A 15,234-nucleotide genomic window follows, 5' to 3' on the forward strand; every position below is an offset into this window, starting at 1 on the left:
TAATTAATCCGTCATTAGTAAATGTTTACCGTAGCACCACATTATTAAATCATGGTGTAATTAGGCTCAAAAGATTCGTCTCTTAATTTACATGCAAACTGTGCAATTGGTTTTTTTTCGTCCATATTTAATGCTTCATGCATATGTCCAAATATTTATTTTTTTAAAAAAAAATTAAAAACATAAGTCACGAATAAAATATTATTCATGTTTTTTTAAAAAAAATTCAAATAAGACGAACGGTCAAAATTGGACGCGGAAAACCATGGCTGCACTTATTTTGGGACGGAGGAAGTAGTATTTCTCGTTATGATCTCCACTGCTGGTGGACAGTAGAGCAAAACTGATCAACAAAGAAAAAAACATCTAGGTTGTGTTTAGTTCACACTAAAACTAAAATTAAAAGTTTGGTTGAAATTGGAACGATGTGATGGAAAAGTTGGAAGTTTGTGTATGTAGAAAAGTTTTGATGTGATGGAAAATTTGGAAGTTTGAAGAATTATTTTATAACTAAACAGGGCGCTACTCTTGTATGCATCACAAACTGAGTAGCTAGTACAAGGCTGTGTTCAGTTCCTTTTAAAGTTGAAAGTTTAGGTTGAAATTGGTACGATGTGACTGAAAAGTTATATGTGTATGACATGTTAATGTGATGGAAAAAGTTGAAAGTTTGAATCCAAAGTTTGGATCTAAACATAGCCCAAAGTACATCCAATTTCAACAGAGTTGGGAGTTTGGACCATGAATCCAGGCGTAGTACCACTGCTTATTGAGAAACACACGCTTCCATGATACCGACCACATTTTCTCGTGGTAGGTACGAATAACAAATTGTAACAGCCATCCTCGCGAGCTGACCACCATGATTATATAGCGATTGGCCACCTGCAAAAGTTAGTCTGACTTGAACATGGCCGCGTGTCTCCTGCATTTTCGTGATCTTGTACAGTTGTAAGTACCATCAGAAATAGATACTGCTACAAATCAGCATTTTCGAGAATAGTGTGTGTGGGCGCGCGCTTGACAAGACGAAATGGATGTGAAGAACTTCTTCAGAGAACGAGCAGCAGCTGTAAAACAAAATAATTTACTTTAGTCCCCCAACTTATACAAATTTACAGCACCAAAAGTTTCAGAAAGCTGCGTGCCAGGCCATGCGGAACTGCAGGTTATGGCAACCGCAGAAGCTGAAACAGCAACAGTAACATCAAGTTAACTACAAAGAACCGTAAAATAGTATCATCACCATGTTCATCTAGACATAGTAGAAAACATTCACACTCTCGAAATGCTCTCTATCTTTCAGTTTTGTGTTGCTATACGTCTTCTTGTTTTGCATTTTTTTTAGTATTCCATTTCTGTTCAGCAGAGTGGCAGTGGCGCGCCATTCCATTCCTTGAGGCATTCGAGCAGCGGGTCGATGTGCTTGCGCTCGTTGATGGCGACGAGCACCTTGTTCAGCTCCTCGCCGGGCGACCGCGTCTTCTCGCCGGTGAGGTACTCGGTGCCGACCTCCTCGCGCACGAACCGGTAGAGCGGGTACGAGCGGCACTCCTTGATCCGGTTGGGGACGAGCGGGGTGCCGTTCTCGACGGCGGCGCGGGCGGCCTCCACCTCCTTGGGCAGCGCGGCGCGGACGTGCTGCTCGAACTCGGCCACCTTGGCGAAGATGGAGGTCTCCAGGACGCGCTCGGCGTCGCCGTTGGCGAGCGCGTGCTCGATGAGCACCGCGCGGAGCTTCTGCATCAACGGGTAGTTGGCGCTGCAGGGGTCGTCGGCGTAGGCGAACACGGCCTCGCGGTCGATCGCGGTGAGCAGGTCCTTCTCGCAGAAGCGAGCGATGTGGAGGCCGCCCATGTGGTTCATGCTCAGGGATTTCTTGGCCACCTGCATCACGCAGTTCTTCACCGCGGTCTTCATGTTCTCCTCGAGGTGGCGCAGGTCGATGGCTTGGCACAGGGCGATCAAGAACGTGGAGGACATGAGCTTCAGGATGTCGATGGCCTCGGCGGTCTTCCTGGAGGAGATGAGACCAAGCGAGTTCACGTCCTGGTTGTGCTGCTCCGCGCTCTGGACATGGTTGGTCACCGGGTTGCCCAAGAACTGGAGCTCGGAGCAGTACGACGCCATGGCGATCTCCGCGCCCTTGAACCCATAGTCCAAGCTGGGGTTGCGTCCACCGGACAGGTTGGAAGGAAGCCCGTTGTTGTAGAAGTCGTTCACGAGCTCAGAGAACTGCGCGAACATGAGCTTGCCGATGGCAGCGAGGGCGAGGCGGGTGTTGTCCATGGACACGCCGATGGGCGTGCCCTGGAAGTTGCCACCGTGAAGCGCCTTGCCACGGGAGACATCGATCAGCGGGTTGTCGTTGACGGAGTTGATCTCGCGCTCGATCGACTTGGTGGCGAAGCGGATGACCTCGATCTGTGGGCCGAGCCACTGCGGCGACGTGCGGAGCGCGTACCTGTCCTGCTTCGGCTTCATCAACGGGTCGAGCTCGCCGAGCTTCTTCGCCAGCTTCATGTACGAGCTGCCTTCCAAGATGTGCTCCATGATGGCGGCAGCCTCGATCTGTCCAGGGTGGTGCTTCAGCTTGTGTGTCAGGTGGTCGGTGTACTCCGGCTTGCCGGTCATGACCTCACAGAACACGGCGGACAGGACCTCGGCGAGGATGGCAAGGACGTTGGCCTCAAAGAGCACGGTCGATGCAAGGCCAGAGCCGACGGCAGTGCCGTTCACCATGGCAAGACCTTCCTTAGGCTGCAACTCGAAGAAGCCGTGCTCAATGCCGGCAATCTTGAATGCCTCGGCGGCGGTCACCTTGCGGCCATCCGGGGCGACGGCCACGGAGTTCTGGCGGCCGGTGATGAGGCCGGCAATGTAGGACAGTGGGACCAAGTCACCGGAGGCGGTGATGGTGCCCCGGAGCGGCAGGCACGGCGTGACGTTGGCATTGAGCAGCTTGGTGATGGCCTCGAGGATCTCGAAGCGGATGCCGGAGTAACCCTGGAGGAGGGTGTTGATGCGGACGAGCATCGCCGCGCGCGTCGCCTCCGCCGGCAGAACGTGGCCGTCGGTGCCGGTGCCGAAGGCGCCGGCATTGAGGAATCTGTTAAAACAGAGCGATAGACATGTCAATTTCAGTTCAGAGCTCACTAAAAAAAAACATATAACACGTTCAGAAAAACTTGGTCAGATATATGATTGCGTATTCTCTTTCCGTATTTTCCTTCGGTGTACATACACACTGCCGCCGTGCCGACTGATGATTAATTTAGAGTTTCATAATTGCTTAATTAATTATGCTCCCCATGATAAGGAGAGCAAACAAGTCAGATGCGCGTAGTTGTGCAGCTGTGCAGAACTGTCGGTCACCGCCATGTGGTAAAAGTCAAATAAGTACCAATATTGTTCTACATCACGTTTAAATAACGAAAAACAAAGTGTTTTGGACCTTATCTCGGATACGAATACTACAACTACTCGTCCACAACTCCACATGTTCAGGGTATTTTGACTATTTCCCCTTCAATTTTATTTGCATACTGTCCGTTTAATAATTGGACGCTCCCAAACCAGTCGATGATAAAACAGGAAAGGAAAACCAGAGCCGTGAATTTGTCTGTCTCCCTGCGAGGACAGGGGATGTGTCACCAAACCTCAGCTCGCTTTCGCCGTAACGTGGCCGTGGGAAAATCCCCCGAAGGCAGGCCAGCCCACTGCCCACGTCGTCTCCATGTGAAGTTTTCTGCGCTGCCGAACGCTTTGTCCGGCGCCCCGCGTGCATGGCGTGAGTCGCGACGCGACGGCGCCATCGCGCCAACCCGTCGGCCGAACCGAGCAAACGCACGCAGTTGGTGTTATTACTACTCGCGTTGATATGATAGCCCAGCAGCTGCCTACCCTTGGCCCCGGATGGCCGGATACCCTCCTCGAGATCCCGAATTCTCGCTCGGCGACAGAATTATCTCATGGATAAACATATTATCAAATGTCCCGAAAAAGAAAAGAGAGAAAAAGGTTGCTTCCTTTCTCCTTCTCCTCTCCTCAGACGAAAGACGCAAAAAGGAGTTCTAGCGACGCGCCAACGGACACATAATCGTCGTCTTGTGTTTTCACTTTCTTTTTAGTTAACACGAGTCGTGTTCGTGTGGTGCAAATTAAAGGTGTAACAGTGCAGGACGGTTACTACTAGTAGCCGGTTCAGATGTGGCATGAACTGAGCAAGAGGTACAGTACATCTGCGTGTTTGGATGGTGGCGAGAAGTAATAAATATGGTGATGATTTTACCCAAATACTACAGCTGGATGGATCATAATAGTGTAATAATGGCGAAGGATATACTCCAGTACTAGTATTGGCTGGCTGACACCCCGAAAGAATCCTTTTTGGCTCCGAGAATGACGGTATCTCGTGGGCACACACACAACTATGCAGCGAGAGCACATGCAAGCGCATCTAGTTCGCCCCACAAGTTCTGAGAGATTAAATAAACTAATATGGTGATCCTCAATCTCGTCGTAATCATAGAATCGAACTGCTGATGTAAAGACTGATGAACAATGGAAGTGAAACAAAATAAAGGATCGAGCTTGCGATCGATTTGTCACCTGATGAGCTCCCTCTGGAGCGCGCCGCCCTCCTTGGTGCGGCGGTGGGAGGTGGCGCCGAAGCCGGTGGTGACGCCGTAGCTGTCGGTGCCGTTCATCATGCTGTTCATGACCCAGTCGCTGCTGGCCTTGACGCGGCCGCGGGCGGACTCGTCGAGCTCCACCCTGGCGTCGCCGGCGCCGGCGGCCACGGCGGCCACCTGCGCGATCGTCAGGCTGGCGCCCTCGATCTTCACCAGCGGCTGGCGGAAGTCCTCCACCATCCGCTTCACCTCGTCGAGGTGGCTCCCCGCCAGCTCGTCCGCCGCCTTCCCCCAGTTCAGTGGGTCGGCCCGCGGCGGCGCCGACACCGACGACATGCACAGCCCGTCGCCGTTCAGGGAACGAACAAGCCCGGTTTCGCACTCCATTACAGATGTGTACAGTCACACAGACTCACAGATGCAGTAGTAGCACACGAATAGAAGTACAAGAACACTAGAACAGTACTACTAGATATGCGTGTTTTTTTTCTTTTAAGTAGAAGAAGAGCTCGAGTTGGAAGCTGATGCTCTTCTTGGAGAAGAACGGTGGGGGAACGGGCGCTTAAATAGCGTGGCGACGGGTGATGGTGGTTGGGGCTAAGGGCGTCCAGGGCAGTGTGGGGTTTGGTTGTTGGCTAGCTGACCATACGCTCGCCGTCGGATGGGGCCTGCCTACCAATCTTACCATGCGGCGATGCGCGACGCGTGGCCCACCTGGCCAGCTCGCGTGGCTGCTCTGCCTGCAGGATTGTGATTGGGGCGAGGCGCCGAGCCGGGGGAACCGGTTGGTTCGGCGGCGGCGCTTGCGTTGCGTGTTGCCTCGGTGGTGCGTAGCTGTGTGGGGTGGGTGGCTGGAGACTTGCGCGGCCGGGGGATTTGGCGGGGGTTGGTGGGACGGAGAGAGCGAGCGAGAGCGCGTGTGTGGACGGGAGGCCTCTGCTGAGCCAACGCTGACGGTCTCTCGCGGTCAGTCGGTCCGTCGGTCCGTCGGTCGCTCGATCCGGTATCGTCCTGTTTTTACACATGCACCCACTCCGAGATCCGAGACGCTGCAGGAGTGCAGGACTGACCCAAGTGGTCATCAGGACAACACGATGAAATGACGTGATCGGTTCATTATTCGGAGCGCGAATTGCTGCAGAGCGAAGGGTGTGTATACGAGCTATTTATTAAGCCTAATTAATTTATCATTAGTAAATGTTTACTGTAACATCATATTGTTAAATTATGGCGTAATTAGACTCAATAGATTCGTCTCGCAATTTACATATAAACTGTATAATTGGTTTTTTTCCACATTTAATGTCTCATGCATATATTCAAATATTTGATGTGACTTTTTGGCTAATTTTTTTTTATCTAAACAAGACCGTTCAGAAACTACAGTCACCTTTTGGCTGTGCGAGATGTGGAGGAATTGCCTCAACAGGGCCATTTTGGCCAACAGCACTACAGCAGCAGCAGAAAATGGGCTTAAAGCTTGTAGTACGTCCACACGGAGGCATTTTGGCCAACAGCTTATGCAGCTATAAAATTTAAATTTAAAATTTTAATTGTAGAGTTGATTTAGGGCTTTTCTTCGTAGTTTTTTTAGCATTGATTTTTAATCGCTAAATATACATATAAAAAATTATCTATGAATTTTCTTTTATGATAAGTCATTTTCAGCGTTAAGCCAAGCGATGTGTTTGCAACTCTCTCTCTCTCTCTTTTGGTACAGACGCGTTGAGCTCAAGTTGCCGCATTTGATTCTGTACCAACAGAGAACTTCCAAGGAAAGCAAGTTGAAGCCTTCAGAGTTCAGACAAAATGAAGCAAATTGTTTAGTTTTTTTCCTCGTGTATTATGCAGTTAAGCAGGCGCTATGTTGCGCGTAAAGAACCTGGTATAAACAATGATTTACTCCCACATTGTCCCGAAGAGTAGCACGAGCACAGTTGAACCATGAAGATTCCACGTTTCTTACTTTAAGAACCAGGAAATATTAAAGAGCCGGTTCAATGGGAGGCAGGTACAGCAATGCATCGTCCATGTGATTATTTTTTGTCCATTTAAAAGGGCTGTCTTAATATTTTTATCCACACTTTTTGCGTGTGGTTGGTAACAACGAACTCATGGTGACCAACTCAGCTTGATGGCCAGGTCGATCTACTCCGTTGTGGTTGGCAACTAAGCTCGCACCAAACAGGGTGTTGGGTATCCGGGCCCTCCCGTAAGTTCATTCAGACAACGTCATTCGTATATCTCCTCCACCAACCTCCTACTACTTGCGTTCTTCATATAGGAGCTGCGAAAATGTTGCTGCTTCAACGTTCTTCAGATAAGCAACCTTTTTTTTTTTTAAGATAATGAGATAAGCAACCATGAGTGACTTCATTGACTTCAAGATGGATGGTTGGCTTGGTGTTTCAAAGGTCCGAGGTTTGTTGAAAATTTAGGGTGAGTTCGATAAAGGGAGTACGTACTAAATCCATTAAAAAACTTATTTTATTTGGAACTAATACCTTACATTGATCAATTTGGCATGGTCAAAATGATATAGTTTTCAATAACAAGAAATTGTCTAACCACATGCAGGTTATCTTCACGTCTTCCAGTTGACTCTATTATTAATCCTTGATGCTTTCATAGGAGAAGTGGGAGACTGTACGTAATGAAACTACACTCTTAGAATCGGTAGCCACGAGTCTTTTGTCCTACTTTGGTTGGTGTAATTTTTTTTAGAATATTGTTATAGGTTCTATGTGTTTTCTAACTGATATTTTGTTTTTAGAAAGAAGATGAGGTTTGTGTCCCATAACCTTAAGCTTTTTTATCTTTTTTTTTTTCTTGACTCATTAGCCGTGCGCATATTGGCAGAAACCGGAGATGTAAATCATTTTCATTATGTAAAAAAAATACTTAGTTGTACGTAAAATGAGATGAGTAATTAGTGTATACTACCTCCATACCAAAATAAGTTTATTTTTCACCCATCTAACACATACCAATAAAAAGTAAAAAAAAATTAGAATACCCATACTTTATCAAATCCCAATACAACTAATCCTCACTGTATCTAATCCCAATACAATTACTCCCTCCGGTTTCATTTTAATTGACGTTTTGGACAATGATACGGTCTACGAGATATATCTTTGACCTTATTTTTTTTATTATAATATATATAATAAATAAATGCATGTTTACTTTTATTATAGTGCTTTAAAAGAAAAATCTATATATGTTGTTCTAATTCCTTTAAACTAAATATTTATAAAGTTATTGATGGTCAAAGTTATAAAAGTTTGACCTCAACCTTGTTCAAAATGTCAATTAATATGGAACCGGAGGAAGTATTCCATACTTTCACAAACTCCAATGCAATGATTACTCTAAAAATAAACTTAGTTTGGGACAAATGGAAGGTGCTAAAAATGAACTTAATATGGGACGGAAGAAGTAACTAATTAGGTATTAAATACTACTAATTTGAAAATTGATTTTTTTTAAAAAAAATTCTCCATGGAAAGTTTTTATACCAAACACATCGGTTACCCGTTCGGAAAACATGTTCACATAAAACGAGATAGTAGCTCTGCTTAGAAGCCCTCTCGAACGCATCCTTAGACCAGGAGTATGCTTCTATAAGGCCATAGGAACGATCTACTATATTTGATCGAGGGGATTGTTTGTTTCTGGTTCCATCAGCAGATTACATAAATACACACACTCAATACACCAAAATAATAAAAACAAGAAAGAGTAAAATACACAACCAATTCTTAAACTTGAACCATAGTGTTATCCAGTACCGTGAGCTTGTAAAATGCACATCTAAGTCCATATACTCTTATTTTAATGTATCACCCAAGATCTAAAGTGCAAATTACCAGGACGCTAACATGGCCGTCCACGATAATGAGAATTTTGCATTTTAGAGGAATCAAGAAGTACCAGAGGTCAGAAAGAAATTATCCTAGTACCATTTTTTAGAAGTTGTGTTTTTAAATACACTACCGGAGCATTTGAAACAGGAAAAAATGTTTACTAGTCCAAACACAAAAAGAATCGTAAATTATACTTCAAAACTTACAAAACAATTACTTTAGCCGCTTGCCAGGTTATTCCCTACCAGGTTGTGGTATTGCAGGTGTACATTGAAGAATCCTTAACACAACAAATGTATAAAAAAAGTTTGATCAGCTACTTGTACTGGTATAATCCACACTACTCGAAACAAACCACCACCTCTGTACTCATCTCATCATCTCCTGTGAGGTTCTGATACAGGGGTTTAGCAGATGGGCAGGGGCGCGCCGTTCCACTCCTTGAGACACTCAAGCAGCGGATCAATGTGCTTGCCTTGGTTGATGGCGACGAGCACCTTGTTCAGCTCCTCGCCGGGCGACCGCGTCTTCTCGCCGGTGAGGTACGCGGTTCCGAGCTCCTCGCGCACAAACCGGTACAGTGGGTAGGAGCGGCACTCGGTGATTCTGTTGGGCGTTGCCGCCGTGCCGTTCTCCACAGCTGCCCGTGCGGCCAACACCGCCGCTGGCAGCGCCGCGCGGAGCTCCTCCTCGAACTGGGCGACCTTGGCGAACACCGAGGTCTCGGCGTTGAACTCGGCCGCGCCGTTGGCGAGGGCGCGCTCCACAAGCACGTTCCGGAGCTTCTTCATCAGCGGGTAGTTGGCGCTGCACGGGTCGTCGGCGTACGCGAACACGGCTTCGCGGTCGATCTCCTGGAGAAGATCCTTCTCGCAGAAGCGAGCGGCGTGGAGACCGCCGGTGGCGCTCGTGCTCAGAGTCTTCCTGGCCACTGTCATGACGCAGCTCTTGACGGCGCTCTTGACGTTCTCCTCGATTTGCCGCAGGTCGATGGCCTGGCACAGGGCGACCAAGAACGTGGAGGACATGAGCTTCAGGATTTCGACGGCCTCGGCTGTCTTCCTGGAGGAGATGAGGCCGAGGGAGTTGACGTCCTGGTTGTGCTGCTCCGCGCTCTGGACGTGGTTGGTCACTGGGTTGCCCAAGAACTGCAACTCGGAGCAGTACGAAGCCATGGCGATCTCGGCGCCCTTGAAGCCGTAATCCAAGCTCGGGTTGCGCCCGCCGGACAGGTTGGAGGGAAGGCCGTTGTTGTAGTAGTCGTTCACAAGCTCTGAGAACTGCGCGAACATGAGCTTGCCGATGGCAGCAATTGCGAGGCGAGTGTTGTCCATGGACACACCGATGGGAGTGCCCTGGAAGTTACCACCATGAAGCGCCTTGTCGCGGGAGACATCAATGAGTGGGTTGTCATTGACAGAGTTGATCTCGCGCTCAATGGACTTGGTGGCCGCACGAATAACTTCGATCTGAGGGCCAAGCCATTGCGGCGACGTGCGGAGCGCGTACCGGTCTTGCTTCGGCTTCATCAACGGGTCGAGCTCACCGAGCTTCTTCGCCAGCTTCATGTACGAGCTGCCTTCCAAGATGTGCTCCATGATGGCAGCAGCCTCGATCTGTCCAGGGTGGTGCTTCAGCTTGTGTGTCAGGTGGTCGGTGTACTCCGGCTTGCCGTTCATCACCTCGCAGAACACGGCGGACAGGACCTCGGCAAGGACAGCAAGAATGTTCGCCTCAAAGAGCACCGTGGAGGCAAGTCCAGAGCCGACGGCAGTGCCATTCACCATGGCGAGACCTTCCTTGGGCTGCAACTCGAAGAAGCCACCTTGGATGCCAGCAATCTTAAACGCCTCAGCGGCGTTCACCTTGCTGCCATCAGGAGCGACCGCGACAGAGTTCTCGCGGCCGGTGACCAAGCCGGCAATGTAGGAGAGCGGGACCAGGTCGCCGGACGCGGTAACCGTGCCCCTGAGTGGCAGGCATGGCGTGACGTTGGCATTGAGCAGCTTGGTAATCGCCTCGAGGATCTCGAAGCGGATGCCTGAGTAGCCCTGGAGGAGAGTGTTGATGCGGACGAGCATCGCCGCGCGCGTGGCCTCGGCGGACAGGACGTGGCCGTCCGTGCCCGTGCCGAAGGCGCCGGCATTGAGGAACCTGATGAGCTCTCTTTGCAGGGCACCACCTTCCTTGGTCCTCCTGTGGGACGTGGCGCCGAAGCCGGTGGTGACACCGTAGCTGTCCGTGCCGTTCATCATGCTGTTCATCACCCAGTCGCTGCTGGCCTTGACGCGCTCGCGGGCCGACTCGTCGAGCTCGACCCTGGCCTCGCCGGCCGCGGCCACCGCGGCGACCTGCGCGATCCTCAGGCTGGCGCCCTCGATCTTTACCAGCGGCTGGCGGTACTCGGCCACCATGCGCTTCACCTCGTCGAGGTGGCTCCCCGACATCTCCTCCGCCGCCTTCCCCCAGTTCAGCGGGTCGGCGCGGGGCGCCGCCATGCAGAGGCCGTTGATGCCATCGGCAGCAACCTGACCGTTCTCGCACGCCATTGCAGTTAGCTAGACGGCCGGAGAGAACTGATGATTGTGCTAAATGAGCAGGAGGATACTAGAGAGATTGATCAGAGGAGTATGCAGGCAGCGGTGTGTTCAGAGCTGTGGAGAAGAGCTAACTGGGATGTGTGGCTCTTCCTGGAGAGAAATGGAGGGAGTGGAAGGGTTTATATTAGGCTTGGAGATATGATACGAGTGGCTTGGTCAGATTGGTTCCTGGTCCAAGGCGACGAAACGGCTGGGTCTCCTCATCAGTCCGACGAAGCTGAGTGTGGTGTTAGTTGGGGGTAAGAACGAACAAACAACATGTGTGAATCGTTCGATGGAATGAGTATATTTTTGAGGAGGGTCAGGTGTGGACGTCGAAATTTCGTGGTCGTCTTTGGGGACGCGGGCTCGGTCGCAGACTCGCACGGGGTCCGTGGTTGCCTGGTTGGTGCGCGCCATGCGGTTGGTGAAAGCCTGAAAGGCAGAAGGCGCAATGCGCGCGCATGCTTTGCCTCGGCTCGGCTGACCGTGCTTGCACAGTTGCTCGCTTTTCACTTCGTTGTTCCCAGTTCCCACGTGAGGCCATTCACAGTACAAGCACCTCATTTGCGTTACCTCAGTATGCCACGTAGGATAGATACACAACGAATTCATACCTCTCACAGTGCAGGGTACAACAGGGGATCCCCAAACCAACCACCCCAACCTATTCTCTCTCCCACTTTCCCCTTTCTCTCCTTTTCCCTTTCCCTCTCCTACTTTCACTCCCACCGACCCGACAGAGCCGGAGCGCGCGGCGGTACTGGTCGCCGTTGCCCACCGTGTAACATCCCGGCCTAGGGCTTAATAGGATTAATAGAATACTCATATCAACAAGTTGCAACTTCTTTTCCGGAAGCCAATCTCCAAATAACTCCAGAGTTAAGCGTGCTTGGCCTGGAGCAATTTGGGATGGGTGACCGATCGGGAAATTCTTTCCGGGTGCACACGAGTGAGGACAAAGTGTGCAGAAAAGATATGTGTTGGTCTGTGAGGGCAGTCTATGACCTATGAAAGCTATCAGATGTAAGCGGGCCCGGCCTGGGGGAAGGCGGGACGTTACAAATTGGTATCAGAGCCGACTCTCGCGGTTTCACGGGCGCGTGTGTCGCAGTTGCGCAGGCATGGTGCGCATGGCTGGTGTAGACCGGGAGTGGTTACACAGCATGGCACATGTGCTGGCACTGGACACATGGACGTGGCCAAGAGAGGACGTTCCTGGCCTAGGGTTGATCGACGGGGGCGTCGATCTCTCTTAAGGGGGTGAGGGTGTAACATCCTGGCCTAGGGCTTAATAGGATTAATAGAATACTCATATCAACAAGTTGCAACTTCTTTTTCGGAAGCCAATCTCCAAAGAACTCCAGAGTTAAGCGTGCCTAGGGCTTAATAGGATTAATAGAATACTCATATCAACAAGTTGCAACTTCTTTTTCGGAAGCCAATCTCCAAAGAACTCCAGAGTTAAGCGTGCTTGGCCTGGAGCAATTTGGGATGGGTGACCGATCGGGAAATTCTTCCCGGGTGCACACGAGTGAGGACAAAGTATGCAGAAAAGATATGTGTTGGTCTATGAGGGCAGTCTATGACCTATGAAAGCTATCAGATGTAAGCGGACCCGGCCTGGGGGAAGGCGGGACGTTACACACCGTCCCCGCGAATCTCTCGGCGGCGACGAGAAGGCGGAGCGAGGAGGACGGCGGCGGCGCGAATCTGGAGCGGCGGCAGCGCGAGAGGACAACGGCGGCGGGCGGATTCTGGAGTGGAGCGGCTCGTGCTCGTCGTCGCCGTCCTCGGAGCGGTCATGGCGGGCGGCGGCGGCGGCACATCCTTGCCCCGCTCTCCTCACCGACGGTGCTCTCCTCACCGCCTGCCCCAACGCCGCGGTGGCGGCATCCTCGGGACCTAGCGGTGCGGATCTGGAGCGTCCTCGCCGTCCTCCTCAACGACGGCGGCGGCGGCGCGTCCTCGCCCGCCCTCACCGGCGACGGTGGCGCGGATTGGAGCTGGAGCCGGAGTCGTCGGAGTGGAAGGAGTTTCTGCTCGGGAATCAAGGTCGGCCTCCTGCACAGCGCGTTCTCGTCCTCGCATCTCTCATCGGTGGGCCCCGCGCTCGACTTTTTGAGCGAGGCTCTCGTTCCTTCGCTAGGAACCGAAGAAGCTAGTGAAGCTATGGGCCCCACCAACTTTTTTCACCACGTAGGACGAAGTAAGGCTCCAGCTAGACGAAGGAACGCCCACTGTGAAGGGCCTGATGCTGAGATGGAATGAGCCTGTGAAGGGCCTGATGCTGAGATGGAATGAGCCGCTGAAAGGGTAGTGCTTCACTCACTGCTTGTGTTATCTTTCAGCACATTAATTAAAGAGCACTGCGAACACAGTTTAATTCTAGTTGATTTGTACCGGTCTTTGTTTGGAATGAATTTTCCCACTATCTTCATCAGGCAGTTTTGTTTCTGTTATGGTATCCTACGTTTCTTCTGGCCGTTTTCAGTGTGGCTGGATTTTTTATATAAAAAATAAATTTAGATAACCTTATATTTTGGAGTTTTTTTTAGGGTCCAATAGTACCGAGCGGTACCAGGGCGGTACCAAATGCTAGTCATTGGATCTGTCACGATCCAATGGCTGGTGTTGCGTGGTACCGTGAGGTACCAAAAATGTCCCTCAGGCGGTACCGCATGGAGAAGATGATTGGTAGGGTAAAAGAGTAACTTTGTATGCCAGATGGTTCAGGACGGATGGATCGGGAAGTATTCCTCTGCCGCCACCGGCGTTTTCGTCTGCCGACGCGGCCGTGTTATTCCTCCGGCGCCGCGACTTCGTTTTGGGCCCTCTCGCCGAAGCAATATCGATTGCGGCGCGCATGGTTCTCCCCTCTCTTCTCCAGCGCTGCGAAGACGCCGCGCCGCCTGTCTGCAACGATGGACAACGCGAAGGACACGGGGTTAGGGTTTCGCGGTGAAGGCGGAGGAGTCGTCGCAGTCTGGCTCACGCGTAGATTGGAGGCGCACGCACGGCTGCGGAAGAATACCGAGCTCGCGATTTTTTCTCTCCCGATCCTACCCATGCGAAATTCAACGGTGATATGCGTACTGGCGGTACCAGTACCGTGCGGTACATGTTGCTGGACCACAAAGACGCTCTATATTTTGAGATCAAATTGGGTTCAAACCATTGATATTATGGTTTGCGCTACACAACAATATTTTGTATGCTCTAGAAGTTTCACAAAACCCGCCTTATTCAAATATTAACTTGGTTTTCCATCTTTGGCATAGTATTGTTTAAAATATCAAAACAATTAACTTATCATCTTCACCAAGCAATCAACATATCAACAATATATAAAATTTGTATGGAATAAAAATAAAGCAAACGTATCTGCACATTTTACCCTATATTATTTAGATTTTAAATTAATATGATGTTTTGATCAATATTAAGACCATAACCTAGCATTTTGTCATAGGCTATAAGGTTGGGTGATTTTTTAAATAACAAAAATGATAAAACTACAATTATTTTGAAGAAACTACAGTTAGTATTCCCTCCGTTTCACAATGTAAGACTTTCTAGCATTGCCTACATTCATATAGGTGCTAATGAATTTAAACATTATCTATTATATAATTAAAGGAATAGAAAAAGGAGCCTCCACGTTCGCTCTCATGGCCTATAAATTCTCACATTAATAAGGAAAAAAAGAAAAAACAGAGTCCATATAGAAATACAATTAGGAATAACTGAAATTCGGAATTAAAAATAAGCAATATTAGAATAGAGTAAAGAGTCCATATAGAAATACAATTAGGAAATAACTGAAATTCGGAATTAAAAATAAGGAATATTAGAAATAGAGTATAGAGTCCATATAGAAATATAATAAGGAAATAACTGAAATTCGGAATTAAAAAATAAAGAATAATAGAAGAGGATACTAGAGTCCATACAGAAATACAATTAGGAAATAACTGAAATTCGGAATTAAAAATAAGCAATATTAAAAGTAGAGTAAAGAGTCCATATAGAAATACAATTAGGAAATAACTGAAATTCAGAATTAAAAATAAGGAATATTAGAAATAGAGTACAGAGTCCATATAGAAATGCAATTAGGAAATAACTGAAATTCGGAATTAAAAATAAGGA

The 15,234-nt window shown here is 49.3% G+C and overlaps 2 protein-coding genes across 2 annotated transcripts; both read right to left on the bottom strand.

The window, feature by feature from the left end:
• Positions 1-1,071: 1,071 nt before the first annotated feature.
• On the bottom strand, positions 1,072-5,169 carry LOC4330036 (phenylalanine ammonia-lyase). Its single transcript, XM_015769639.3, has 2 exons — positions 4,612-5,169; positions 1,072-3,109 (listed from the first exon to the last, which is right to left on the bottom strand). The coding sequence occupies exons 1-2, from the start codon at positions 5,019-5,021 to the stop codon at positions 1,363-1,365; spliced, it is 2,157 nt and encodes a 718-aa protein (XP_015625125.1). The 5' UTR covers positions 5,022-5,169; the 3' UTR covers positions 1,072-1,362.
• A 3,501-nt stretch (positions 5,170-8,670) lies between these two features.
• Positions 8,671-11,214, bottom strand: LOC4330037 (phenylalanine ammonia-lyase). The gene has a single exon (XM_015769640.3). The coding sequence runs from the start codon at positions 11,050-11,052 to the stop codon at positions 8,911-8,913; it is 2,142 nt and encodes a 713-aa protein (XP_015625126.1). The 5' UTR covers positions 11,053-11,214; the 3' UTR covers positions 8,671-8,910.
• Between the last annotated feature and the right edge of the window lie 4,020 nt (positions 11,215-15,234).

Source organism: Oryza sativa, chromosome 2 (assembly GCF_034140825.1).
Source record: "Oryza sativa Japonica Group chromosome 2, ASM3414082v1".
Classification (NCBI taxonomy): Eukaryota; Viridiplantae; Streptophyta; class Magnoliopsida; order Poales; family Poaceae; genus Oryza; species Oryza sativa.

Coding starts and splice junctions, on each gene's coding strand:
- LOC4330037 (XM_015769640.3), bottom strand. CDS start 11,052: ATGGCGTGCGAGAACGGTCAGGTTGCTGCCGATGGCATCAACGGCCTC.
- LOC4330036 (XM_015769639.3), bottom strand. CDS start 5,021: ATGGAGTGCGAAACCGGGCTTGTTCGTTCCCTGAACGGCGACGGGCTG. Junction 3,110..4,611: donor CTCCAGAGGGAGCTCATCAG/GTGACAAATCGA, acceptor CTGTTTTAACAG/ATTCCTCAATGCCGGCGCCT.